The 26,830-nt window shown below is 57.0% G+C and overlaps 1 protein-coding gene across 5 annotated transcripts; it reads right to left on the reverse strand.

Moving 5' to 3' along the window:
• Window positions 1-1,699: 1,699 nt before the first annotated feature.
• Window positions 1,700-24,927, reverse strand: ARHGEF2 (Rho/Rac guanine nucleotide exchange factor 2). 5 transcript variants are annotated; one of them, XM_040998279.1, is made up of 22 exons: window positions 24,728-24,927; window positions 17,631-17,775; window positions 15,423-15,490; window positions 15,015-15,078; window positions 14,106-14,235; window positions 13,787-13,896; window positions 13,551-13,691; window positions 12,492-12,742; window positions 12,145-12,270; window positions 11,770-11,887; window positions 11,404-11,652; window positions 8,579-8,655; window positions 7,757-7,926; window positions 6,524-6,591; window positions 5,096-5,296; window positions 4,663-4,782; window positions 4,467-4,534; window positions 4,339-4,374; window positions 4,133-4,183; window positions 3,516-3,959; window positions 3,140-3,323; window positions 1,700-2,843 (listed from the first exon to the last, which is right to left on the reverse strand). In XM_040998279.1, the coding sequence occupies exons 1-22, from the start codon at window positions 24,788-24,790 to the stop codon at window positions 2,770-2,772; spliced, it is 2,958 nt and encodes a 985-aa protein (XP_040854213.1). In that variant the 5' UTR covers window positions 24,791-24,927; the 3' UTR covers window positions 1,700-2,769. The 5 variants fall into 5 exon arrangements, with proteins under 5 accessions (XP_040854213.1, XP_040854215.1, XP_040854212.1 ...); XM_040998281.1 differs by having other exon boundaries at window positions 4,690-4,782; window positions 13,551-13,697; window positions 24,728-24,926; XM_040998278.1 differs by having other exon boundaries at window positions 13,551-13,697; window positions 24,728-24,926.
• Window positions 24,928-26,830: the final 1,903 nt, after the last annotated feature.

Below are 26,830 nucleotides of genomic sequence, written 5' to 3' on the forward strand. Positions count from 1 at the left end.
AGCAGGCATGTCTCTTGGGCTGCCTGCTTCTCTCCTGTCTGTTACAACTCACAGGGTACACAGGGAATGTTGGGGCAACTTTTACTCCTGTCTTGGTGGTCCTGGGACACCATCTTTTTTAAGTCCATGCCACCAATGGCAGTCTTCCTCCATAACCCTCTCCTCCCCACCACAACCGCCACTGCTGTTTTGGGTTCCAGGTGCTCTAAGCTGACATGACAGCTGCGGAGCTTTTGGTTATGTTCTGGGAACCGATAGTGCTGGTATTCTGAGTCAGGGCTGGGTAGTGTGATTGGAGGGGTAGACTTAGGCAGACTGGCCCCTTCTGGTTTTGCCTAGCCCAGCCTGGCAACCCTTCTGCATACAGGTCTGTGTGAAGTGAGCCTCCCAGCATTCCTGCAGAACAGGGCTGAGATGCTTCTGCCAAGGGCCATTTGGATATTCAAAACACCACTTGTTACAGGTCATAAAAAAAAAAAAAAGATCAAATTAGCCTGGGGCCAGGTGTGGCTCAATAGTTAAATCCTCACCTTGCAAGTGCTGGGATCCCGTATGGGCACCCGTCCAAGTCCTAGTTACTCCACTTTCCATTCAGCTCCCTGCTTATAGCCTGGGAAAGCAATAAAGGATGGCGCGAAGCCTTGGGACTCTGCACCCACGTGAGATGTCTACAAGCAGCTCCAGGTTTTGGACTGGCTCAGCTGTGGCTGTTGCAGCCACTTGGGGAGTGAACCAGTAGACAGATCTGTTCCCCCTTCTCCCTGTAAATCTGCCTTTCCAATAAATCTTAAAAAGAAAAAAAAATAGGCTATAGTGCTAGTGCTGTGGTGCACCTGTTTAAGCTGCCATCTGTGATGCTAGCATCCCATTTAGGTGCTGGTTCATGTCCCAGCAGCTTATTCAGTTACCTACTCATGTGCCTGAGCCCCTGCCACCCATGTGGGAGACCAGATGCTCCTGGCTTCAGCATGTCCCAGCTCCAACCATTATAGCTATTTGGGGAGTGAACCACACTGGGTGGAAGAGCTCTCTCGTAACTCTTTCAAATGAATGGATCCATCAGTGAGCCTTTAAAAAAATAATAAAAAGGATGCACTGGATTTCAAGTCTTGTTTGCAGTTGCAATTGCCAGATCAAATGTTGCTGCCATGGATCTTACACAACCTGCAGGTTGGACAGAGTCCCACACACTGCTGAGGACAGGAGCGTTTTGGCAGGGGTGGATGCTGCCCCCATAGACTCCATTCCCTTCTAGTGCAGGTGCTGAGCTCCCTTCTCACCCCATAAGCACCGGGTGCAACATGCACACCTCCCTCCTCACCCTACCCAGGAGGAAGGCATCCACCAAGAACAGGAAGTGAAGATGGTGGTCTCTCCCTGCCTCTACAGGCACTCCAGTGAGGGTTGCCAGAGGCCTGAAGAACGAGCAGGGCTGAGGACAGAGGACAGCAGGCTGTGTCTGAGCACGGTGTGCGAACAACATGAAAACACATTTTCTAGAACTCCTCAATGGCCTAGCGTTCTTGGCTTTGTCCTTGTGAAGTGTGAAAAATACCAGTCTCCCAGCATCCTCTTCTGTGGGTGCCTTCTCAATGAGGCATGGACTGCCCCCACCAGCAAGGAGGAGGCAGGCCAGCAGTCCCCCCCTCCCACACTACCCTGGGACATGGCACACAGCAGGAGACACGGCACTGCGTGGGGTTCCAGGTTTTTAATTTTCCCTGATTTTTTTTCTTTGATAACCAAATTGACAGAAAAATGACTGGAGCTGGTGGGCTCTGGGGGTTGGTTAAGAAAACTTCCCCCAAATTCCTGCTGAGGTTTTGGGTCACGGCTACCTAGGTGGAAAACTGAGGTCAAGGGTTCATCCACATGTCCCCAGCCTGTGCCCTTGAACTGCTAGACGGCTGGGGAAGAGGTCAGAATACATGCCCCGTGACTGTAGACCATTGGAGAAGTCACGGTTATCCCTCAACCCCTTAAGTTCAGAGCCGTGAAAATAAAAGGCTACGGTCCCTAATGGCCTACATTCTTAAAAATATATATAGAACACGTGCAGCTGGCTTTGGTACAAAAAAAAAAAAGAAAAAAAGACTGGTCCTTGGGGGGTGGGGGATCTGCCTTCCCTGCCCTGTCCCCCTCAGGGCCACCTAGCCTCTATGCCATCGGCTTCAGCAGGCCAAGGGAACAGAGCAGTGCGAGGCCAGGAGGGGTGGAGGGGCGGAAGAGAGGAGGCCAGCCGCAGCCCCACCCACGGCCCTCCATGAAGGGGTCCTGCACCTGCGGCCCTCCTTGGGGACCGGTGTTGCTGGAGGGGTGTGCGGGCCAGAGGCCAGCAGCAGCCGCGGCGCGGTTAAACCTGACTGCACCCGGTAGTGTTAAAGGACAAGGCCCCTGATCCCTATGGCTTGGTTCCCGTGTCCCTGGTCCTTTAAATTTCCCCTTCCCACCCCCATAGCTAATAAACAATAAATAAATAAATTTTCCTAAAGTAGAGGGAAGAAGGCATGAAGGTTGGCATCTGTGGTGTAGCTTCTGGATGCTCCCCCTCCTTAAGGTGGTAGGGACCGTGGCCTAAATCCCTCCTCCCCTTCCCGGGCTTCCTAAAGGGCCCCAGGTATCCAAGGATCCCAAGAGCTGGCAAGGACAGTCAACAGTTCTTTGCAATGATCCCTCCTCATTGGCAGAGTGGAGTCCCCCCACCCACCCTGGGCTGGCCCCTTCAGTCACATTCTTCAGTGGGGCACAGGGTGGTGGGGAGGAGCCCCCTTAGCTCTCAGGAGCCAAAGGCTCCCCGTCACGGCTCTCCGTCTCCTCCGGGATGTCCTGCATTCGGGTGAAGTCTGAAGAGGGGACAAAGCAGAGCCAGCGATGAGGAGTGAGCAGGACCTCTCTCAAGGAGCCAGCCTCTCCCCTGGGGCTGCACCTCCCGCAGATGTATGCGCACTAGAGCTGCAGGGGGCTGGGAGGACAGGTCATGGCTGGAGCTAAGAATGCCATGTCCACTTTGCTGCTAGACTCAGCACCCCATGTCCCTCCCCTAGTGTGATGGCAGGGCTCTTAGGGGTCGGTCAGGGCCCACCCACGCAAGGCCCAGGACAAGGGTTGTTGTGGATCATGGCCACTGCGAGGCTCTCACCTCGGGGACTGTGGGGTGGGGACAGCCGGCTGCTTCCTTCCTCCTCGCTGCCAGTGTCGGCGTCACTGCTGTCCTGCAGCCGCTCCTCGGGGCTCCCGAGCTCCTGCCTCTCTCGGTCCTCAAAGGGCCGATGGACAGAGCGAGCAGTCACAGGCAGGTCCAGGCGGTCGTGGCCTCGGCTCAGCTGGGGATGGCAGGCCATGGATGAGCAGCGCTGGGAAGGGTGGTGGGGCCCTGCATGGCTTCAGGAGCTCCAGCCTTGGCTGGTTTTGCCTAACTCCCATCTAGGTTTAATTCTCCCTCCCTCAAAATGCTCTAACTGCTCTTAGACTCCTCAACTCACTCCCTGGCCCTCCCATTCCCACAAGGGCCTCACCTGCGGCGGGGTGAAACTCAGGTATAGGGCGTCGCCTGCTGGGAGGCTGCGCCTCCGAGGATCCAGAGGCCTACGGGCCCAGGGGGCCTCAGGTGCAAGCGGCTCTGTGTGGCCCAAGGCGGCCAGCTGCCGGCGAGCCTCCTCAGCCTCCCGCTCTAGCAGAGCCCGAGCCTGCTCGCTCTCACGGAGCCGGGCTTCCAGGCTGCCAGCCTCAGTGGCCCGCTCTTCACCCAGACGCCGGCAACGCCGCAGCTCCTCCTGCAGCAATGCATGTTGCCGCTGTAGGAGTGCCAGTTCCGTGGCCTGCTTCTCAGGGGCCACGGGGCCAGCCCCGGCCCTACAGGCCTCTCCGTCCCGGGAGTTGGCTCGAGTCAGCTTCTCCCGGCGTTCGGGACCCTCGGGGAACCGTGCTTCCATCAGAGTGTCTTGCTGGGCCACAGCCGCCTGGGAGAGGGAAAGGAATAGGTACCCAAGAGTATACCAGAACCCTGTTTTCTCTCTGCCTCCTCCTCCGACCCCCCTGGGGTCTGGGATGGGATTCCTGCAGAACAAGGCGGGAGGGACCACCTGGGCCTGCTAGTGTGACTAGGCCTGGCTCTTCCCCCAGCCCCACTGACCTGGAGGCCATGCAGAAGTCCATAGAGGTTGACCAGGCGCTGTAACACCTCCTGGGAACAAAGGAGGGGGTGGGGACAAGGCCCAAATTTCAGGCCAGTTGTGGGGGCACAGCATTTAGGGAGGCCTTTGAAGTTCAGATTCTCCCCCACACCCCAACTTCACCAAGGCCACCTGCCCTTCAGTCTCCTGTCCCATTCTGTCTCACCTCCTGGGGTGCCCTCAGCTGGTTTCCATTCCGGTCCTGCAGGAAGGGCAAGCAGAGGTCAGCAGGTGCGCAAGTCCCACCCTCCCTGGTGCCTCCCTTATTGGCCCTGGTGCCTCCCAAGGACCCACCTTCTGGCTGGAGTCAGAGTCTGCTCTGCAGAGCTCGATGGAACCATTGAAGGTTCGGACCTCACCATCTGAAGCGAAGGGGACACAGGCTGGCTCAGCTTCTGGGGATCCCAACACCTGCCCCCTCAATCTCTGGTGCCACCCCTTGCTCCTCAACCCCCCACCAGCCCCATCAGTGCCCTGCCCTGTCACTCACTGGCAGTGACCCCAGGGCTTGTGTTACCACCGCTGTCTGCTTCCAAGGGCAGGGGTGCTTCTCGAGGTGTCCAGAGCTGCTCCCCTCCAGGTCCTACCAGCAGGTCCTTCAGGCCCTCCACTGAGAGGACAGGGGATGTGGTGAGGGCGGCAGGGACCCTGACTCCACGAGGTGCCATTCACCCACCCACCATACATGGGCACACTTGGGTATCTATCGAAGGTGCCACTGCACAGCCCCCTGAAGATGACTGATAGGCAGCATGACAAGTGTCACACAGTGCCAGGGACTGGATCTCCTCCTACTGTCTGCTCCCAGGTATGGACACTCCTGCTGCGCACTGACAGACTTGGGGATTGACAAGCGCTCGTCTGTGTCCAGCTCTGGGCCAGTGAGCACACAAGCCTGGATCTGTCCCCGGGGGCGCTCTCACCCTCTCGGATGGCATCCTGCAGCAGCCGCTCGCCGCGAGGGGACTCAAGAGACTCAGAGCGGAAGAGGCCCCTGGGCAGGGTGGGCAGGGGCATGCCACCGCCACCGTCCTCCTCTGCCTGAAAATGTGTCATCTCAGCAAACAGCCCAACTTTCTCTTGTAACAGCTCCACCAGAGCCCGGTCCTTCTGTTGCAGCTCCACTGTGAAAAGGACAGATGTGTGTCGGGGCTATGACACAGCAAGCTAAGCCATCGCCTGCAGTCCTGGTATTCCCTATGAGCGATGATTTGACTCCCAGCTGTTCTACTTCCCATCCAGCTCCCCGTTAACGTGCCTGGGAAGGCAGCGGAGGGTGGCCCAAGTGCTCGGGCTCCTGCTACCCACATGGGAGATCTGGACAAAGCTGCTGATGCCAGGCTTCACCTGCTGCCTCACAAGTTCACAGCACAGAAAATCTGGAATTGGAGGCAGAGCTGGGACTTTAATCCAAGCACTTGGATGAGAGGCAGGCATCTTAATAAATTCAAACCTCTAGTTCAAACTCACTAATTCCTTCCAGCACCTAGTTTAACTTGCACTTAGACTCTGCTGTGTTACTCAATTCTGACCAGTGGATGTAAGGTGCTTCCAGATCTCCCCTTAAAATGGGATTGGTGCCATGCTGGGCTGTAGTAGGTTAAGCTATAACGTTGGCATTGCTTATAGGTGCCAGTTCATATCCCGGGTATTCCATTTTCCATCCAGCTCCCTGCTTATGGCCAGGGAAAGCAGTTGAGGACAACCCAAAACCTTGGGACCCTGAACCCACGTGGGAGATCCAGAAGAAGCTTCCAGCATCGAATTGGCTCAGCTCTGGCAGTTGTGGCCACTTGGGGAATGAATCAGTGGATGAAGATCTTCCTTTCTGTATGTCTGACTTTCTAATAAAAATAAAATCTTTAAAAAAAAAATCTGTTCTGCCTTTCCTATACAAACAAATAAGCCTTAAGAAGAAAAAATAAATGAGCCATTAGCTCTCCTTGTTCCTTTACTTCTCCTGGCGAGCTGGGTTGCAGATGTGACAGTGAGAGCTTGAGCAGCCACTCTCAAAGATGGACGACTGACTGACAGCGGGGAGACACGAGAGAGACTTTTCCATCTACTGACTCACTTCCTAAATGTCCCCAACAGCTGGGGTTGAGCTAGGCTGAAGCCCTGGAGCCTGGAACTCCACGCAGGGCTCCCATGTGAGGCAGGGAACCTAATGACTTGAGCCCTGATACTGTTTCCCAGGGCCTCTGGTAGCAGAAAGCGGGAGTCTGGAAAGGAGTGGGTATCAAGGCCAGTCCTCCGTGATGGGATGTGGGCATCCCTGTGCTGAGTGTAACGTATTCTGTGACATGGCTATATCACGAATTGTTTCGTGAGCTTCCAGGTGGCAAACTTACTCTTGATTCGCCGCAGGTAAGCCTCATCTTCCGTCTCAATCAGGGGGAAGTCCTCCCTGGATGGGCACCTGGAGAGAGCACAGGCCGGGCGGAGGTAAGGGACAGAGTGAGGCTTCAGATGAGGTATCAGCTCCCAGGATCCTTTGCAATACATTCTGTTCGCCCCCTCCCCTTCCTGGGGACACCCTGGCTTTGCTTGCTCTCTTTCCTTTCCTTTCTTCAGGCACATTCTCTACGTTTACTGACAGGAACCTCTCTGAAGGCCACCTGGGAGGGCGGCATGGAGCTCAACATTACGTTCAGGCTTTGGCAAGGCTGCTGGTTCCACCGTTTACCTGGTGCTGGCCTCTCCACCTCCTCATCAGAAAGGGGAGATGACTAACCTGTTCCTGGGCTCCTTTTGTTAGAAATGAAATGAAAGGCTGTGAAGCCACTACAGAAGGCTCATCAACACACAGGCACGCCATATTAGCTACAGTCTTCCCTGGCGGCAAATGTCAGTACTACTAAGAGAGACACCTGCGAGGGGAGGGGCCTGTCATTGGCGCAACAGGTGTTTCAAGTTCATTTTCCTGGAATAGGTCATCTCACACTTTGGAGTTCTGAAAAACTTGCTCCAAAGTCTCAACAGCCAAAAAAACACCTAAACTGTACCAGTAAAAACCAAAATATCATCAAGTTTACACATTTAAGAATCCAATCCCTGAAAGCTTTAAAGAAGTTAAAACGTCCTCCTTAGCGGACTCTGGGCATTGTCTTTGAGAACACAGAGACTCATCCTTGTCCACCCTGACTTTAGACACGCAGCTGACTGGCTCAGGGCAAACGCGCACGAGGACCTGCGGCTCAGCACTGGGTTTGCTTGCGGCTCTTTGAGAGTCTGTGTTGCTGTGTTCATTAGTGCCTCCTTGATTCATCACCAGAAAATACAGGGAAAGTGCTATGCAAGTGTAAGAGCAACAGCCTGCCTGCGCACCGAGATGGGAATGCAGCCGGCCAAACTATACCACCAGCAAGCAGGTAGCTACGCCACTGGATGCCACCTCAGTCTTCCACGCTGCTTCTCCGCTCGTGCTATATGGGGAAGGCACTCAGGGCTGTGGGCAGACAAACCGTGACCTTCTAGGACACGGGGTGTGGCTGACTTTCCCTGTGCTGGGCCACCTGGCCTGCCCTGGTGCACAGGTGCTTGCATGTACACACATACACACTCACACGCACACACACACTCACACACGGACACTCTGCTGAATGACGCGGATCCAGGTGCTGCGGTCCTCCCGGGACGCCGTGTGCACCTCATACATCTCAGGCGGGGCAGCGCTGATGAGAAACATGCCCTTCTCTTGGTTGGCAATGTCCCGGACAATCAGGTTCTGCAGCGACACCACCGAGGACTTGTCCTGCCAAGCCAATAAGAGGATCGGAGTGAGTCTGTGGACTCCTGGTCCTCAGGGGACTGTAGTCTCCAAGCCTTTGCGAGTACTCACAGGCTTGCAGTCACTGTGGGGCACTGAAGAGACCAGGTTTGGGGCTGCTGAGGAGTAAGCTGTGTGTGTGACCTTACACAGCTGGCCTAACAATCGGCTTCACTCGCCATGTGCAAGCTGGCGGTGAGGACAGACCTTCCTCACAGGTACACACATGCATGGCCATGACATCTGCTAGCTAATCTGCTTGTTATCACAGTGCCACACATCTTGCCCACAGTGTCCGTGGGAGTCTAACTCCAGGACTCATGGAACACCCACTCCACAGCCACTGGAGCCCCTTATACAGAGGGGGTGCGTCCTCCTGGGATGCTATGACATCACGCCTTGATTGCTTGGAATCCAGAACACGGTGCATACACCATGAGGATGGTGGTCACACTGCGGTACTCAGTGATCTACATGAGCAATGTCTGCACACACTCAGCAGACACTGCTCCAGCTGCCTCCTCCCCCAAGGCGGGCTGGCTGGCTGGCTGACTATGGAGGAGTTCTGTTGACTGAGGGCTGTGGGGGGAGAGGCAGTGGGTGGAGAGGGGCTGAGAGAAGAGAATAGATGTCTCACCAGGGCAGGGAAGATGTACTTCTGGTCCTTCTCCTGGAGAAACACTAGCACATCCGTCATCAGCAGCATCAGCACATCTGGCAGAGGGGGTGGGATAACGGTCAGCCCCAAGGGTGCAGGGCAGCCAGCTGCTGTGGGTGGCTTCAACCCCTGCCTCCCATCTCACCCTGTCTGCTCCTCTCTCCACCTTTTTTAGGGCTCTACATCTCCTTTCTTTTTCTTCTTTTTTTTTTTTTTTTTTTTTAGATTTAGTATAAGACAGTGACAGAGAAAATGAAAGAGATCTTCCATCTGCTGTTTCACTTTCCAAACGACTGCAAAGGCCAAGGTTGGGCCAGGCTGAAGCCAGGAATCCACAACTCCATCCAGGTCCCCAATGTGGGGCACAGAGACTCAAGTATACAGACCATCAGCCACGGCCTTTCCAGACACATTAGCCTGACCATCTCCCTATTCCTTTTCCCCCCTTATCTACTGATGATCTGTAACAGAGTTCACGTGTCTCACATATGCAGTTTTAAGAATAGAATGGCTAAATTCTCGCCTTGCATGTGCTGGGATTCCATAAGGAAACTGCTTCATGTCCCAGCTGCTCCACTTCCCATCCAGCTCCCTGCTTGTGGCTTGGGAAAGTAGTGGAGGATGGCCAAAGCCTTGGGACCCCACACCCATGTGGAAGACCTGGAAAAAGTTCCTGGTTCCTGGCTTTAGATTGGCTTAGATCCAGCCATTGTGGCCATTTGGGGAGTAAAACAGTGTAAGGAAGATCTTTCTGTCTCTCCTTCTCTCTGTATATCTGCCTTTCCAATAAAAATAAGTAAATCTTTATACATATATGTATCTAATCAGATGCTGGCATGGTAGTGTAACAAACTAATCCTCCACCTCCAGCGCCAACATCCCTTATGTAAGGCACTAGTTTGAGTCCCAGCTGCTCTACTTTCAATCCAGCTCAGTGCTAATGGACTGGAAAAGCAGCAGAGGATGGCTCAAATCCTTACACCTCTGCTCCCACATGGGAGGCCCAAAGGAAGCTCCTGGTTTCTGGCTTTGGATCAGCTCAGCTCTGGCCGTGGCTGCCATTTGGGAAGTCAACCAGCAGACGGAAGACCTTCTCTGTCTCTACTTCTCTCTGTAAAATCTACCTTTGAAATACATACATATATATATACATATATATATAAATTTTAAAGATTTATTTATTTTTATTGGAAAGTCAGATATACAGAGAGGAAGATCTTCCGTCTGATGATTCACTCCCCAAGAGGCTGTAATGACAGAAGCTGAGCCAATCCGAAACCAGGAGCTTCTTCTGGTCTCCCACAAATGCAGGGTCCCAAGGTTTTGGGTCATCCTTGACTGCTTTCCCAGACCACAAGCAGGGAGCTGGTTGGGAAGTGGGGCATCTGGGACACAAACCAGTGCCCAGATGGGATCTGGGCACATTCAAGGCGAGGACTTTAGTTACTAGGCTACTGTACCAGGCCCAGTATATATATAATATTTATACTTATTTTATATATATGTATATATACATACATTTTTTTTTTTAAATCAAGTGATTCAAGGGTCACTCAGTGCCTTTGGAGAAAATTCTCCTCCCATTGACTGCTTCCAGTTTCCTAAGTTAGAGGCTACGGACACTAATAAAGTCCACCATGGGGCTGTGGGGTTCTGTAGTGAGAATGGCTTTAGGTATCAGTAGGAAATACATGTGACTCTGCGAGAAGGCTCCAGAGTGCACCCGACATGGTGGGAATTCAGAGAGCAAGGTCATCAACTCCAGGCCTTACGCCTATCCGAGGCCAGACCCTATGGGGTATCTGACTTACAATCCACATCCCTGTGTGGCTCCTCTCCCCACCCACCTCCACCTACTCCCAGCAAGCCCCTGCTGTGGCTCCTTTCCTGCTCCCCACTCTCCCACCCAGGGAGTTCTGAGAGTCCCCCAGGGTCCTGTGTTGCTATGACTAGGGGAGGCGACCAAGGTCAATTCTCTAAGACTCCCTGTCATCCATCCGGAAAGGTCACCCTCACCCCACGCCCTCAGTGGGGGGGGGGGGGCGGTGGTGTTGCTGAACTGTGTGGGCTCACGGCAGGGAAGGGCTTTTGCTAAATGCTTCAGAAATATAGCTCTCCCGCCTTGCTATTTTTAACACCCCCCCTGGTTTATATTCTTAGCTGCTGCGTGGGAGGGATGGGAAGGAGAGAAAGGGGATGGAGGAGAAAGAGGCTGGTGGGGACTGGTAAAATCAATCCCCACACTGCCGGCAGCAGGGACTCCGGGACATGGGGCCCAGGCACCATCCTTCACTTCCAGCCGTCGTTCCTCACCCCCATGGCACTGAACCTGCTGCGTTCTGGCCCTGCTTTAGGTAGGAAAACCTTTGCCAGCGCTGTCCAACTCTGTACTTCCCAAGTCCTCAACATGCTCCCTCTGTACCTGCTCTTCCTTCCCCGCTTCTCTCCCTCCTCTGGACCCTATCCCCATACCCCACCAAATTTCCAGAGTTCCTGCTTTTTCCTCAGTCCTAGTGCCCTAATTTTGTCATCTGGCCTGAGAGTTTGTCTTCATCAGACCTGGCAGCACTCTTGGCAAGCTGGAGCCCGAGAAAGGCATCCACACAGCGAAGAAGCCTGGCTGAGGTCCCTGAGGTTGAATGCAGGATTCACACTTTGCTGCACCAGCAGATACCTCGTTTCCTGCCCCGCCCCAACAGCCTGGCCCTCAAATGGGGCCACCACTGGGGGAATTCCCACTGGCTGAGTGGCATGCACTTTTTACTTCCTCTTTCTTGCTCTCCTGCCCGCCAGCGCCCCCTCACCTTTGAAGCGGCCTGTGGCCGTCTTCCAGAGCAGGCAGCCGTCATGAATGAGTTTGCGTCTCAGAAGCTCTTCCCGGCCAAAGGGGCCCTTGCCAGGCACGGGGGCCTGGGCACGAGGGTCCATGCGGTTATAGATCTCCTGTAGGCGGGCCCCCTTTTCCAGCTCGTGCACATCCTGGTCCACATTGGAGAGCAGCTCCTTCACCAGCCCCAGTGCTGTGGTCAGGTCCTGGCGCTCCTCCTCCATCCCTGGAAAAGCAGGTAGGAGGGGGGCAGCTCAGCCAGTTTCACTCCAGCCTTAGCTCCCAGGAGGGAAGGCTGAAGGCTGCCCAGAGGGCTATCCCTACCTTCCCTGGGTCACCTCACCATGAGAATGCTGCAGGATGCGGCTGATGAGCACCGGGTACTTGGTGATCCGCTGAGTCACCAGGAGGATACACTCCTGCACCCCATGCCGCTTTAGCACTGCTGAGCGGGTCACTTTCTACAAGGAAAGGGCAGGGTTCAGGGCCATGGGAAGAGGGCAAGAGACACAAGATACCTAAGTTCTAGGGACTAGGCTGTGAAAATGGGGACCAACCAAAGGAGTGGAAAGTACCTGGGAAGCTGCCACCAGTAGCAGCAGCAGCAGCAGTGAGGGCTGCTTGCTGACAGCATGCACAAGAATATGAGTGAATGTGGCTCCTGAGCTAGTCTCACATACCCAGGAGGCCAGGGTTGGGTCTGGGAAGGTCAGCTTACCCGGATAAACTGCTGGAAACGCTTGTCCCGGGCGTATAGCTCCTTATAGAGCTTCAGGGCCTTGGTGTGGCGGCTGCAGAACTCCGAGTAGGTCTTCCGCATCTGTTCTGCGCTAGGCCCAGAGAACTGGACCCCAGGGGGAGGGTGGGGCTGCATCAGCATCTCTCCCCTCCTCACCCTGTGCACGCGCACACACGCGCGCGCGCACACACACACACACGCATGCCACACCCCGTCCTCACTCAGACACACGCCTCTTCAGCTGGCCCCAGTCTCCTGAGTTTGGTGGGAGGTAAGAAATGCCCTCACCAGGCAGGCACACATCCCTTCCAGGGAACTTTTCCCACCTGGCTGATGAGCAGGTCCCCCAAACGGTGGATGACAAAGTTGTGGGTGCTTCCGGGACACAGGGCCTGGCGGCGGCGCTCCAACAGCTGACTGAGAAAACGCGTGTGGATGTCACTGAGCTCATCCACACAGGGGAACAGGCCTTGGACGACGCCGGGCTCCAGCTGCAGCTCTTCCAGCATCCCCGTGCGGAAAAGGCGAGTCATGATCTTCAGCGTCCTCACGTGGTGCAGTTCCGTCTGGATCAGCTCTGTGGGCACAGCCGGACATCTGGCCTTTACCCTGGCTTGGACGGCCATCATGGGTGGGGCTGCAAGGCTAAAGACCCTCAGGGCGTCCACAGGAGGACTCCAAGGCCCCTTCCTGCTGGCATACTACATTACTAGATTTTAGGTTTTTTTTTTTTTAATGTTTTAGCAGCACAAGCTGTTCGCTGTTTCAGGGTGAGGAACAGGGGAGTTTCAAATGTCAGGCTTCCCCTGGTTCCCGGCATAGTGTTGGACATGGCACAGGCAGAGTCAGGACTGAGGATGAGGGCTGGTGCTGTGACGTTAACAGGTTAGGCTGCCTCCACCTGCAAGCTGTGGTATCCCACACAGATGGCAGTTTGAGTCCCAGCTGTGCCACTTCCAATCCAAATCCCTGCTACTGTGCCTGGGAGAGCAGTAAAGGATGAATGCTCAAGTGTGTGGGCCTCTAGACCCTTGTGAGAGACCTGGCTCAAACTCCTGGCTCTGGCCTGATCCAGTCCTAATCATTGAAGCTATTTAGAGAGTGAACCAAAAGACAGAAGTTCTGTCACTCTGCCTTTTGAATAAATGAAATAAAAAAAAAAGAAAGAAAGGAAAAAAAAAGCTTCAAGTTGAGGCCAAGGACAAAGATGGGATCTTGGAAAATAATAGCACCCAGTGGTGGAGGTCTGGTGGGCATGTGTGGGATGGCAGCAGTGTGGCGACCAACAGGCTAACAGGGAAAGGGCCCTGGGATGGGTGTGGGCAGACAGGACACTGGCGGATGGCAGCAGTGAAAGTGGAGGGGAGGAGAGGGACTTGGCTCACCATAGATGACATCCTGCTGTTTCATCACCTCCTTCTTATGCTGCTGCAAGAAGCTGCCATCCACGGCCAAGCTCCAGGAGTCGGCAGCAAAATCCTTCTCGTCCATCTCAAAGTCACTCATCAGCTCGTTGTAGATCACCTCTGCACCTGTACGTTGAATCAGGTAGCACCTTAGAGCCGCATACCCTTGCCGGGACCCTACCCGGGCCTGTATGCTCCTCACCGGGCCCACGCACCTTCGTCAATGAGGGATTCCACTGACAATGTCCGGTTCCGCATGTTGAGGGAGTCCGTGGACTGAGACAAGATGCGGCGAAGCCCCAGTGGGGACTCATCATTGAAATGGCTGAAGGAATTAGGAGGCTGTTGGCATTACCAGCTCGGGCAAGAGCATTCCCTCCCGGCTAGGAGTGCCACGGACAGGATTCCAGAGGCAGCGGGCAGGTGCCCCTCCACCTCCTTCCCTGTGTGTCTATAATGTAGCTGGAGAAGGCTCACCCAGCTCCCCAACTCCTGGGGCAGCTCCATTCTCAATCTCCCCCAGCAGGCACTCACCCGGCGATGTTGGTAGTGGAGACACTCTTGGCTAGAGACAGCGAGGAGCGGCCACGGCGGGAACCCAGGAGAGACTGCCGGAAGCTGTCAGAGGGGTAGATGGCAGAGCTTGGCCGCTCCCGGAGGGTGGCTGGGGGGCAGAGAGAGCAAGAGGGCAAAGGGTAAAGTCTGTGCCTGCCTGCCCAGGATCCATCCGGCCTCCTGGTCTCCTAGACTCCCATGCAAGGGAGACAACAGGAATGATGCAGTCACCTTGAGCACTCCCCAAGAGCCTTGCCTCTCATCTCTTTCCAGGGACAACCCTGTGAGCAAAGGGAAGCTCAGAAAGGCTAAGAGGGAGGCCAGCATGCTGGTGCAGCAAGCTAATCCTCCACCCAGTGGCGTCAGCATCCCATATGGGCACCGATTCGTGTCCTGGCTGCTCCACTTTCCCTGCTTATGACTTGGGGAAGCAGCGGAGGATGGCCCAAAGCCTGGGACCCTGAACCCGTGTGGGAGACTTAAAAGAAGCTCCTGATCAAAGGAAAGGAAGACGATAGAGAGGTTCAGGCAGTTACTGAGCAGGGACTGGGGGGGGGGGCTCCTCTGTTAAAACCACACTGTCTGGCACTTGTCAGCTGCCACCTAAGCTCCCCAGTCGCAGCACACAACTGGTTACAGCAGCATAAGGTGCAGGGGACAGGCTGTCCCTAAGCCTCATCTCCGTTTCAGCTCTTCTGTCCCAGGCTCTAAGCCACAAAGTCTGAATCAGTCCTTGTGTTCTTCCTCCCCTTTCTCAGCTTCCAAAGAAGGGGGTGGTGTGTCCAGGAATGACCTCAGGGGGGCAGCAGAACCCATGAGGTGAGTGGCCAGGGCCACCCCTCTCCAGGGGTCTTCCGGAGTGCAGAGCCCAGCAACTCCTTTACTTACTCTTACTGCGGAGAGACACAGACTGCAAGGCCGTGTTGTTCTTCAGCAAGGCGGCTTTCTGTTGCTGTGAGGCAGGGAGCAAGAGAGAGACACCAGGAGCAGCTGTCACCCAAGGGTCTCCCCCACAGGTCTGGGGCAGCAGATGGGTGGCTGGTCCTGCCAGGAGGTGCTGGCACTGTGGCTGGGGGTTATCAGATGGCCAGGTCCAATGCTGTGGGGACTATATCTGTAAGCCGGAAGTCTGGCAAACTCTGGGGGCTGAGGCCTGGAGTTGAAGGTCTGGGCTGTCCCAGGGTGAGGAGGGGAGCTTGAGGCACACAGGGTAGGGAATGAATGGGAAAGGCATGGAGAGGGCACCGCATATTCATGACCCTCTCCCCCAGCCCGCTGCCCTCCGTGCCGTCTCACCTTCTGCTTGACCTTGGTACAGTTGGCCAGGGTGTCTTTACAGCGGTTGTGGATAGTCACATTGCAGGCTGGGAGGGTGGGTAGAGAGGGTGAAGGGGGGGTCGGGTGGCACAGGACAGGATACACCCACATGCAGGCACCCTGTCTCCTGACACACGTCCCCAGAGATTTCACCCCCCCCCCACCTCTGCCCCTACCCCTCTCCTTCCCATCCCCTCTTCCTGCAAGTTGGAAATGAAGTGAGGAAGGGTATGGATGTTTAGGGAAATCAAGCCAACAGGAATGGTGGGCCATCAGGACCCAAACATGGTATGAGGGGTGGTCTAGAGGGAAGTCGGACTGCTAGTGTCAAGAGACCAGCTTGGGAAGCGCAAAGGTGGCTGGGAGTGGCAAGGAACGCGAGAAAGGACTCCTCCAGAACAGAAGATGGGGCAGCTGTGCTGTGGGGGCCAGGAGGGGAGAAGAGAAACACAAGCACTCCAGGCACGGTATGTTCCACAGGATCCCAATCCTGAAGGCCCTGTGGGTGTGATTCAACTATTCTGCTACAGGTGAGCAAGCTTTCTGTGGAGGTGAAGGTACCAGCTGCGAGTCACACAGCCTGCGGCAGAGCTGGACTCAAACCAGACATGGATTCAAACCAGAGGCCACCCTCTTTTCTGCCAGCCCTCAAAACTGATAGATTGGGTGGTACAGTAGGGGCAGCCCCTGCCCTGCACCTGAAGACTCCAGGCTGCCTTCTCCCTGCAGGCCCAGGGAGTTCTGTTCCACTGAGGCAAGCCCACAGCTCCCACACTCCATCTGCTGCTCCTCCATCCTGTACCGCAGCTAGCCATGGGAGAGGAGGGAAGAGGAAGGCAGGAAAAGAGAGGAGACGGGAGAGGAGAAGGGGCCAGACCTCGGAACCAACACCTTCTTCACCGGCCCTTTCCCTGCTGTCCATTTCCTGGAGGAGACTACAGCCCTCAGCCTACCTCGGCTGCCCCTCCCCAATCCAGCAACAGCGGAAGTTCTGCTAACTCCTTCAGACAATACCCAGCACCACGCTCATTTCCACAAATACAAGGCCAGCAGGGTGGGGCAGAGGGGGCAGACAGAGGTGGAGTTGCAGCTGTGCCCTTCCCCCCAACATCCCTGCCCTGGGAGCCCCTGCTCCTACACCCCTCCAACACCTAGTGTCTCTGGATCGAACCTCCGCTTTCCACCTGCTCTCAAAATAGTGCCGCCTGCCTCCCCAGTTCCCCTGGCAACGAGCTTCCGGATTGGGTACTCTGTCAGGTCTCTGGAGGGATGAGATGGGGTTCCCTCTTCATCCTCTTAACTAAACTGAGCAGCGAGGAAGTAGGGAGGCCTCGTGGACTGGTGCTGGGGGGTTCCTTCCCTAGATCCCATGGGAGATTTCAAAAGTGGGAGCTTCGGGGCCCTGCTCCTGGGCTGCAACTCACAAAGCCTACAGCAGAGGGACTGGGGGAGGGGTGGCCAGGGAGCCTTTTCTGCCCAGCACCTCCTGGGGAAGGCAGCAATTCCTGGCCTGAACTCTGTCTCTCTAAGGCTACCCTCGGACTTGGCTGGAGGTCAGCAGTTCTGCCCCCACCTCCCGGCACACACACATTCCTGCTGTATTCCTCTTTTCTCACTGTGTAGTCACACTAGAAATTTTGAGACACAGGGTCCTCATCCTGGCCTTTGATGCTAGCAACAGAGCTCTAGGGTTCCCCCAGACAGGGAACGGGCAAGGGGGACCACCCTAAATACCCTGTCCAGGATATGGGCAACCCCAGCCACCAGGCTGGAAGCTTTCCACCCAGCCCGTGTGTGTGCATGCGTACACACACACACACACACACACACACACACACGCACACACTTCTGCTTCTTTCCCAGTCAGCTTCCCTGACCCTCAGCAGCTGCTGCAGGGAGCCCAGTGGGTGACAGCTGCCAGGGGAGCCCGCCCGGCCCCCCCAACGGCCTCCTTCCCCCTTCTCAGCTTTATTCTTGCTTATGTCTTCCGTCACCAGCCCCCACCCTCTCGGCGTTAGCACAAGCAGAGGGGGATCAAGCGTCCGGCCCTGGCACCGGGGCCCAGCTGGGACTCAGGGAGGACAGTGGCTCTCACGGAGCAGGGCACAGAGGACAAGCAGAAGAAGGGGGAGGAGAGGGGTCTGTGAGCAGCAAGTCAGAGCGCCACTCAAGCTCCACACGACTCACTCGGACAGATGAGGGCCTCCTTGGCTGTGATGCTTTTGTTGCAGGCGTAGCACATGGTCATGCCCGACACGGAGATGGTGGTGAAGAGGTGCCCGTTGGTGTAACGGGCGTCCTTGGCTTCCTTCATCTTCTCCTTCTCCCGGGTCTGCAGACAGAGATGAGAAAAGGCAGAGCCGTGATGCTGGAGCACATCAGAGGACTGATGAGGCACCAGTCCCTAAAGCAGAGCTGATCCTCCACAGGGCCAGAGGCATGCACTCCAGTAGCTCCAAGCAGCCTGCTTCTAGGGGGCTCCTGGGCCCCAGACCCACCTGGCCCCTGCGGCTGGGCTGCCTCCTGTTGCCACTCATCCTGCCGGCTCTAGGTCTCTGCGTCCTCACTCCACCTCCCAGCCCCTGCTCTGCTCGCCCCCGAGCTGCTGTACTCTCTCCTCCCGTGCTGGGGTGGGGGTAGGGGGGAAAGAGAGATGCGCAAGAGAGGAAGGGAGAGCAGGCGAAGCAGAGGGTGCCAGCTCACCAGCGCTTTCCAATCTACGGGAGTTAGCTCCTCTCATAACCATGACAACCAGTGTTGGAGCCGCTGTCTCTGTGGCAGTCACGGGGGGGGGGGGGGAGATGGGGGGCAGGAAGGCCCTGGCGGATCACCTCAAGGGGGCACGCTGTGCCCCCTCCCACTGCCCCACTGCCACCTCCAGCCTGGATGTCAAGCTCCCAGACCCCTAACTCCTCCCTCTGCAGCACTCTAGGCAGCTGGTGCATGTCCCCCTCCATCCTCCAACTCAACCCACAGGCTACAGGACCAGCTTTCCATCCAGGTCCCTCCTCCACTGGGACTCTTAAGGAAGGAAGCCCAGCCGGCCCTCCGGCTCATTCCAGACAGAAAAGCTCTCCAGCAGCCTGACTTTTCCTCCTCCCCTCCCAGGGGAATGGAACTTGGGACCGCTCCCTCGGGCTTTCTGGGGAATCCTTTCAGACACCACTCTGGGGTGACTGTGAGTGGCCATCCCTGTCACCTACTCTCTAGGGCCTTACATCCTGACCTCTCCCCTGTCCCTCTGCAAGGCCCCTCCACCTTCCCACAAAGCCAGCTCCTTGGCCTCTGGCCTCCCCAACCCCAACTCCTTGGTGAGGGGTGGGGGCGGGCAGGCCACTGGTTCTGAGGTTCAGAGAGGCGGATGTGAATTCTCAGGGGCTCTAGGATGGAGAATTAGGACTCAGTGGGTGGCCCCCAGGGCACAGGTCCTGGCTCCCAGCTTGGGGGTGGGAGCACTCTGGGCCTGGTGCTTAAGGCAGAAAAGGGGAAGTGCAAAGAAGCAGAGTCAGCAATGTAGGGGCCATGGGGCGCTGGCCGCACAGGGCCATAAGGTCTGCAGACTTCCTATTTGCCCCAATGTCTTCCCTCCTGTCCTCCTCATCCCCATTCCCTACTTTGCTTTCCTCCTTCACCCAGCTCCTGGCCTGTTTAGGCCCTATCTTTGCATCTTCAACCCCTACCTCTCCCTCCATGTCCTCCCCACCAGCACCTTGCTCAGTTCGGGCACCAACAGGACATCCCCTTCCGGCCCCCCAAACCCTCCTCCCAGCCTCCCAGTCTCCATTCCGCGCCCTCCCTACCTGGATCATCACCAAATTCCCTTTTTGGTGTAACCTCCATCTGTCTGGTTCTAAATTATAGCTCTTTAATTGATTTAATGTCTTTTGAAGGTCGTATTTCCCTCTGAAGAACAACTCCGGCAGAACCTTCAAACCAGGTCCCGTGATGTCTTCCCACTCCCACGCACTCTTTCTCCCCTGCTCTCCCACCCTCCTGGCCTGCTCTGCTCCACACAAACCGAAAGCGGAAGCACTTATATTTACACTTGGATTCAAAGCAGGTAAGGGACACACACTTGAGAATAGTAGCAAAAAAGATAACGTGAACCCGCCCAGGCAGAAAATGAGCTACTTCCTGCAGTGAGCACCCACCCCCTTTCCATATTTGCCCTCTGCCCTCCCCAAGAACCCACCTTCCAGGCCAGCGAGGAGTGGCCAAAGGAGGCAGAAGGAGGACAGTGACAGCCTTATCTGGGGCCCTGGACCTCCCTGGCATCAGTGCCCAAGGATGCTGGCTGTTGCCCCTCTACCTGCTGACACTCACCCTCTCTGGCAGCGCTCTCCTCTAGGTGGGCCAGCAGCGGGCAGCAGCCATAGCAGCAGCACAGCCCAGCAGGGGCATGGCCAGCTGCAGGCGGGGCCCTGGCTGGCGCTGCCTAGCACTATTGTCCCAGAGATGGCCTGCGCTTGCATCAGGAAGGAGAGAGGGCGCAGACCAGAGTCTGTGTCACCTCCAGGATACAGTGTGCCAACCAGCATGATCCGAGTCGGGGCCTTGCCTGTCTCTGCACAGTCCACAACACCCAGCCTGGTACCCAGAGGTCCCTCTGGCTGTGCTCTGGCCTCTGCACCTAGCATCTATTCTGTGCCTTCTCACAAACCCCATAGGAAGCCTTTCTCGCTGGCTCATAGTCTTTAGGTAAAAGCAACCAATACAACACCTGGTATATGACACGTATACCAGGATATATCAGCAGATGCCTGGGAACTCAGGGAAATGAGCAAGCAAGTCCTGGGATCCCATCCCTGCTATGGGGAGGCCCTACCTTCCTGGCCCAGGTCCTTTGTTCACTGGTACCTCCTCCTCTTCCTCTTTCTCTGTAAGCCTAAGATCACAACGGTTTCTCTGGGAGGTCCCAAGACAAACTTAGGCCTTCCTCCCTTGCAGGCCACTCTGGGAAACAAGGACGGGCAAGTGGAAGAAGGCCCCAGGGCTCAGCTGCTGCAATACACCAAGGCCAGCTGAGATGCAAAGGGACACACACACGATGATCAAGCTGACCCTTGGCTTCCTGTGTCCCCCAGTGGGTGGCAGAGCCTCCCCATGCGTTACAGCTTCTTTAGACAAGGCCAAAGCTCTCAGCTGCCCTTGTCTCAATCAGCCACGTGGCACTCGGACCCATCTCGGTGCCAGCTGCACCAAGATGAGGGTGGGCAGGGGCGGGAGTGGGAAAAGCTCTGCCCAGACCCCTGTTTGTCTGTCTGGGGTCTAGAGAGTTCCAGCGCAATGGGAGCAGCCATGTGTGGCCCAGTCACTGGAGAAGACGGTGGTGCAAGGGCACTGGCTAAGAAGGACACTAGCCATGGAGTGCCGCTGGGTCACGGGGTTGAGCTGGAGAGCTAGCAAATGAGGAAGGAGAGGGCGCCAGGCCACGGAACTGGGATGGTGTCAGGCAGATCTCAGGGACAGGATGAAGACAGGAGGCTGAGGGAACAGGGACGGTGGCCAAATGGAAGCAAGCACTCTAAAGCCAGAACCAACACAGAAAGACATCACTCAGCACACACACACAAAGGCACTTCATCTACGCCTGCCTAGTGAACGAAGATGAGACACTGGGCAGTGGGGGTGGGCAAACCCCGTGAGGCAAGACGACGGGTGCGAGGGGAAACAAAACCAGGCCAAGAGACCCTGAGACGCCGCCAGCATCCTGGACCCTGGCCTGCCCCCCACTCGGCCACACCTGTCGGGCCAGGAGAGGCAGGCAGAGAGAAGAGAGGGAAAAGAGAGCGATGCAAACAGACGGGTGTTTGTGCAAGTGAACAATGGCTGTGCCAGGACTCCCTGCCCTCCTGGCACAGGGCAGGCCGGCTGAGTTGGGAGGAGGGGGGCAGCTGCTGCCTGCAGCCCCACCCCCAGTATCCCTTCTCCACCAGACATAAACAAACCCAGAAGAGCCCAGTCAGTACCTGAGAAGACCCCTCTCTTACCAAACTAGACTGTGATTGAGAACAAGACGACCTCCCCATGTCCAGAGGGCCTGGGCCCCCTAGCCTGGTGGTTTCCATGCCAAGCTGTACCCCAGGGCATGGGTAACAGGGCATGCAGAAGGGCAGGCATGTACGTGTGCACACACAATAACCTTTCAACTTCCAGGTGCCACGCAGGAGTTACACACTCAAATCCGCCTACTCCTGGATTCTAGGGTCCCGGTTCCAGAGCCCCGGGCAGGGCAAGGGCAGACCCCTCTTCTTTGCCTTTGCTCCAGAGCCCAGCAAGTCCCAGCAAACACTGGGTGACTTCCCCAAGCTTTCGGCTCCCTTCCCCCATCGGAGTATACAGTTCTCCCCTCCCCCCTCACTCAGTTTTCCCTAACCTTCCCGGAGACCCTTAGAATCCTTATCTAATCTACCCCCTCAGCCATACCCAAAGTCTCAGCAACCTCCCCCAATCCCCCCCCTCCGACAATCATCCACCATCAGTTCCTCAACTCTCCTTCCAAGCCAGTCAAGCGTCTCAGCTCCCTGAGGTGCCCACCGGACCGTGTGTCTCCTGGCCATCGTGCTGGCCCCTCTGCACACAAAGCCAGCCACCTCTCCCGTGTCTCAGAACAAAGAACTGGTCCCTCCTCAGGCACTCCCCGTTCCGCCTGCCTTCCACACGCTCTCCCTTCTGCTGCTGGGGTCCCAGGTCTCTTGGCCTCTTTGTTCTGAGGGACACAAAGGTGAGGCGTTTGGGGTCAAGACAGCAGGATCAAGAGAGCAAGGGTGTGGAGTGGCCTGGGTCGATGTGGAGTTGATGGAAGTAGGAAACGGAGCAGAGAGGACTGAGGGGGTGGAGGGCTGAAGGCAGCGTGGAAGACTAGGAACCCAGCAAAGCTAAAGGCTGCCCGTCCTGGGGCACTGTGAAAGGGGATCCTCGGAGGGTGGGCAGGAAACAGCCAATTCCTCCTCCTGCCAACAGGGCCCCACGAAGGCAGGTAAGGCAAGGGGTGGTGAGCATGAGGACCAGACCAGCTCCCTGGTTTCCAGCACCAGGGGAGGGGGAGCCTGTACTTCCCACCACAGTATAAAAAGAAAGGAGACAGCTGGTGCACATGGGGGAGGGGGAAGGGGCACCCAGGGCTTGCTGGCTAAGAACCAACTCCCCCTTTCTGTAACCACAGCTTTCCGGAGGTGGCCCTCCCCTTCCGACCAACCCAAACTGACAACCACCCTTCTCCTGTGGCCTCTCAGGCCCCCTGCATCCCCAAGTCAGGATCCCCAGTCTCCCCAGGGGAGAGAAAACAGCCAGGCTTCTTCTAGACACCCAGAGGGATTCCCCCGCAAATACACACACACAACCAAAAACCAAAACAAAACCCCCAAAACCAGAGCATGAGGACCCACAGTTTCTGGCCTACCAGGTCTCCCCAGTGCTGAAGCCAGCAGCCTGTCTCTCTACCTTCCCGGAAGAACCCCACTCTACTCCTGGGGCCACACCAGGTCTACCCCCCCACCTCCCTCCCCGGACTCCCCCCACTGGCTTTCCTTTTTAGGGTGGAACCAAATTTCCGTGGTTTCAAAAAAGACACTCTCCCGCCCGCCCCCCTTGGCGTTTCTCCAGGGTCTCAGCTCAAACGGTTGAAAAAATAAACAAGACATTTGGAGCTGGGATTGGAGCTGGGATTGGGCCTGGCGGGCCTGGCCTGGCCAGCGCAGCGGAGCCAGCTACTATACCCGACCACTCTACCATACTTTAGCCACCTTGTGGGGGGTGGCGGGGGGCGGGCCTCTGATTGTCTCGGGCCCCACAACCAATCCCCAGTGGCTGTCCAGGTAGTAGAAAGCAATTTCAACCCTCCCTCTCTGGCCCTCTACCCTACCCGGTCCAAAGAGCCTCTGCCAACTCAGTAACCTCCAGACAGGTAGCCTGGCCAGCAGCTAGGCAGGTCAGGGGCATCCACCACCCTGGGGGCGTTCAGAAGAGCGGGAACTGCTCTCCCCTCTGACCATGCGGGGAGTGTGGGAGGGAAGAGGTTGTGCCAGGCCAGAGATTAAGCCAGCTCTGGGCTGGGTCCTGGCCTTTCTGATAATGCGGAAAACAAGTGTGGCTGCTCCAAGGGGCCAGGAGGCCCTGAGCGCCTGCATCATCTTTCTCCCAGTTCTTACTTTTTCATCCTTGCCTCCCCTGGGGAGACTGAGAGGTGCTAGAGTATATAGAGGGGTCAGGGCATTTAAAACTGGGCCTGCCCCTAAAGACAGGGATCCAGGCGACTGGGAATGGGAGAAGCCACGGGGTCACCCAGGCCGTGTGCAGAGTTAATTGCACACCCAGGCTCATGCAATGGCAGGTGCAGGGCCTCCAGACTGGAAGATAAGAGAGTTAAGCGGGGAGCTTGGGCGGGAGAGCACAGAGTGCATGGGCCCAAGGCTTTCCCGTTGTTTCAGGTTAGGAGAAAAAGGAGCCTGGAAAGCAGGCGCCACAGACAGGGATTTGGGGGGAAACCCTGTGTTCCAGGTTCCTTGCAGAATTGGGATGGAGGAAAGGATCCAGCTACACAAAGACCTCAGCTCCCTTCACCTGCAGGTGATAGTCCCTTGGTCGTTCTGACCCCAGCCACCCACCCACCCAGTGGGGAGAGCTGAATCACAGCTGGAAAGTCCATTGGAGAGGAGGAGCTGACTTTTGTCTCGCAAGGGTGGAGGGTTGGCGGCCTTGGTGCTGGTGGTGGGGGGGGAGGAAGCTGGGAAATCACCCCCGCCCGCCCCATGAGCAGGATGGCGGGGACAAAGGGGGACCAAGCTCTCCCGGCGAGACAGCCAGAGGCAGGAGACACGGGGGCTCCCCGAGCACGCGACCCCCGGCGGAGTGGGGGTGCGGGAAGGCTTCCCCACCCCCACCCCAGCGCCCCCCCCCCCTTCCCGCTCCTGGCCTTACCCGAGCAACTTTCTTTCGCGAGGCCCCACTACCGTCCCGGCAGATCCAAGGAGAAGCGTCCAAGCCCCAGCCCGCCCCTCGCCCGGGATCTCGGCGCAGCCGGAGGCGCGGGTCGTGTCTCCTACGCAGCTCCCCAACCCCCTCCCCACTCCCTCCGGCCCCACCCACCCCGTCCCGGCCGCGCCGTTCTCCCGTCCGCCGCTCCGCCCGATTTTGGCGCCCAGGAAGCAGGCGGGGATACGGGGTGCGCACAGACGCTGGGGGTGCGGGAGAACCGCGCGGGGTGGGTGGGGGGACAGGGTCAGGGCAGAGAGGTGTCCTAAGGGCGGGCCGTGGCGGAGGAAAGAAGAGATTTGTGAGCCCACCTTGCTCGCCAGCTCTTTGCTCCGTTCGATCCGCGCCCGCGTGAGGGATTCGATCCGAGACATAATCCAATGGCGCGGCGGGAAGGACGCGGCGCGGACCCAGACGTCCAGCTACTATGGGGGGAAGCGGGGGGCAGGGGGAGGGGTCCAGCCCGCACGCGTGGGCTCGGGCTCAGGGACAGGAAGTCTGACTCCCCTCGCCCAGCACCCAAAGCCAGTTCCTCAAACCCTTGTCTCCTCCCCCCTGCCCGAGCTCAGGAAGGGGGAGGCGGAGCAGAGAGAGGGCGGGTACCGGCGAGCGGGACAGGACGCCCGGGCCTGTATTGGGACAGCTTGGAGAAGAAGTGCGGGATGGGGGGGGGGTCCCCTGGACAGGTTTGAGGGGCCCCTCTGCCTGTTTCCGCTCCAACTGCTGTGGCACAGCCTGTTAGCTGTTTATCCTAACCCCCACGGGTACCTAGCCGGCCCGCAGTTGAGTCTTCCTCTCCCTGCGTTAACTTCAGGCTACGTGTGGCCAGCCGACCGCACGGGAGGACTTCATCCATCCTCCAGCTCTCCAGGGAAACCGGGGGCCACTTCCTTCCTGGCCTTCGGAGTCCATTTCAAAGCAAAGACCGGAATACAGACCCCTTTTTACCGAGATCTGGGTGGGCTGGGGGATACCGAAGCTATGCAAGCTGGAGGGGAAATCAAACGGGAACTAGAGGCGGGGTCTCCCTGGTGGCGAGCAATAGGGAGCCAGGGCATTCGCATGCCGTGGAGGTGGAGGCCAGCTTTCCCTCCTTCTAGCTCCATCTCTGTCAGCTGCTTGGGGGGTGGGGGGCTGGCTAGGGGGTGTGTGTGACAGCGGGGACTCGGTACCCTTGCTGAAGGCTGAGAAGCTGAGGAAGGCCTTCGCTGTTGCAAAGGAAGCCGGAACCAGACCAGAAGCCGGCCTTCCCTGATTAGGGACAGGGCATAGCCGGTCGCTCAGGAAGGAGGGGGCGGGTCGGACACTGGTCTCTGGGGACCCACCTCCACCTTCGCCTTCTCCTAAATCACTCATTTTGCAGTTCCCTGCTGCCTTGCACGTCCTGCCATTTCTGCTGAGAACCGGAAAGTACCAAAGGGCTTGGGACGCAACCTTCTAGGTTGGTCGGATTCTACCTGTTTCTGATACCGCAGAAAATGTAGGGGAGGAGGAAGGAGGTCGCGGTGGGGGGCTGCAACAGCCCCCTGACCCGGATCTGGCAGCAGAGCTCCCGGCTGGGCTGCAGGTTTCGAGCCCAACTCAGCACTCTTGAAGGTGCCAATTTTAGCCTCTGCCACTATTTTTGGGTTGTACTGCCTTACCACTGGCTGGGCGGGTTGGGCTCCTCACCCCTGCCCCCCCCACACTGGCTCTTCTGCCTTCCCCTCCAGCCTAGCAACTCTTACTTCACCTAAACCTTCACCCCTTCCGCGTTTTAGGATCAGTCAAGATCAGAAAACAGAGAAGGAGAAACTAAATCTTGTGCAGTCCAGGTGGGACGAAAAGACAGAAGCAAGGAAGGACTTTCCCAGCCACCAGGCTGGTTCCTCCAGATTTGCACCTGCTGGGGAGACTTCAGGGATGGCCCCCCAGGAACTTCCCAACACCAGCAGTCCCCACCCCCAGAAATTCAGACTTCACCTCCCAGCAACTGTGGGCGGCAAGGTTGAGGAATGCATTACATTTAAAAACAGCCTAGCCAAACGCCAAAAGCCTGGCTTCAGGGCTCCGCCCACTGGGGGCCCAGACACAGGGGAATTGGGGGGTCAGGGAGGCTGGGACCTCAGCTAGCTCCCAGGCCTGGCGAGCTGAGGATAGACTCTTAAAGTGCCACACCGTCAGCCTGGGTCTCCCATCCACCTGGGATTTGAAACCCAGGGTTTCTGGGATCCCCCCATCTCAACCCAGCAGATCTCTATGAAAACACAGGTTCTGACCTCCAACTCCTTTTGGTCTCCCTCCCAGGCCACTTGCCATCCCACCTGCTGCTGTTTCCCTGCCTCTCACCCTGGAGGTGAAAGCCAGGCAGGGCGGGAATAGTCAACCGTTAAGAACACCTGTGTGTACCCCGCCAGGCCTGTCCATGCTAGACC

Source organism: Ochotona curzoniae, unplaced genomic scaffold (assembly GCF_017591425.1).
Source record: "Ochotona curzoniae isolate NIBS_2020 unplaced genomic scaffold, NIBS_Ocur_1.0 scaffold_1037, whole genome shotgun sequence".
Taxonomy (NCBI): domain Eukaryota; kingdom Metazoa; phylum Chordata; class Mammalia; order Lagomorpha; family Ochotonidae; genus Ochotona; species Ochotona curzoniae.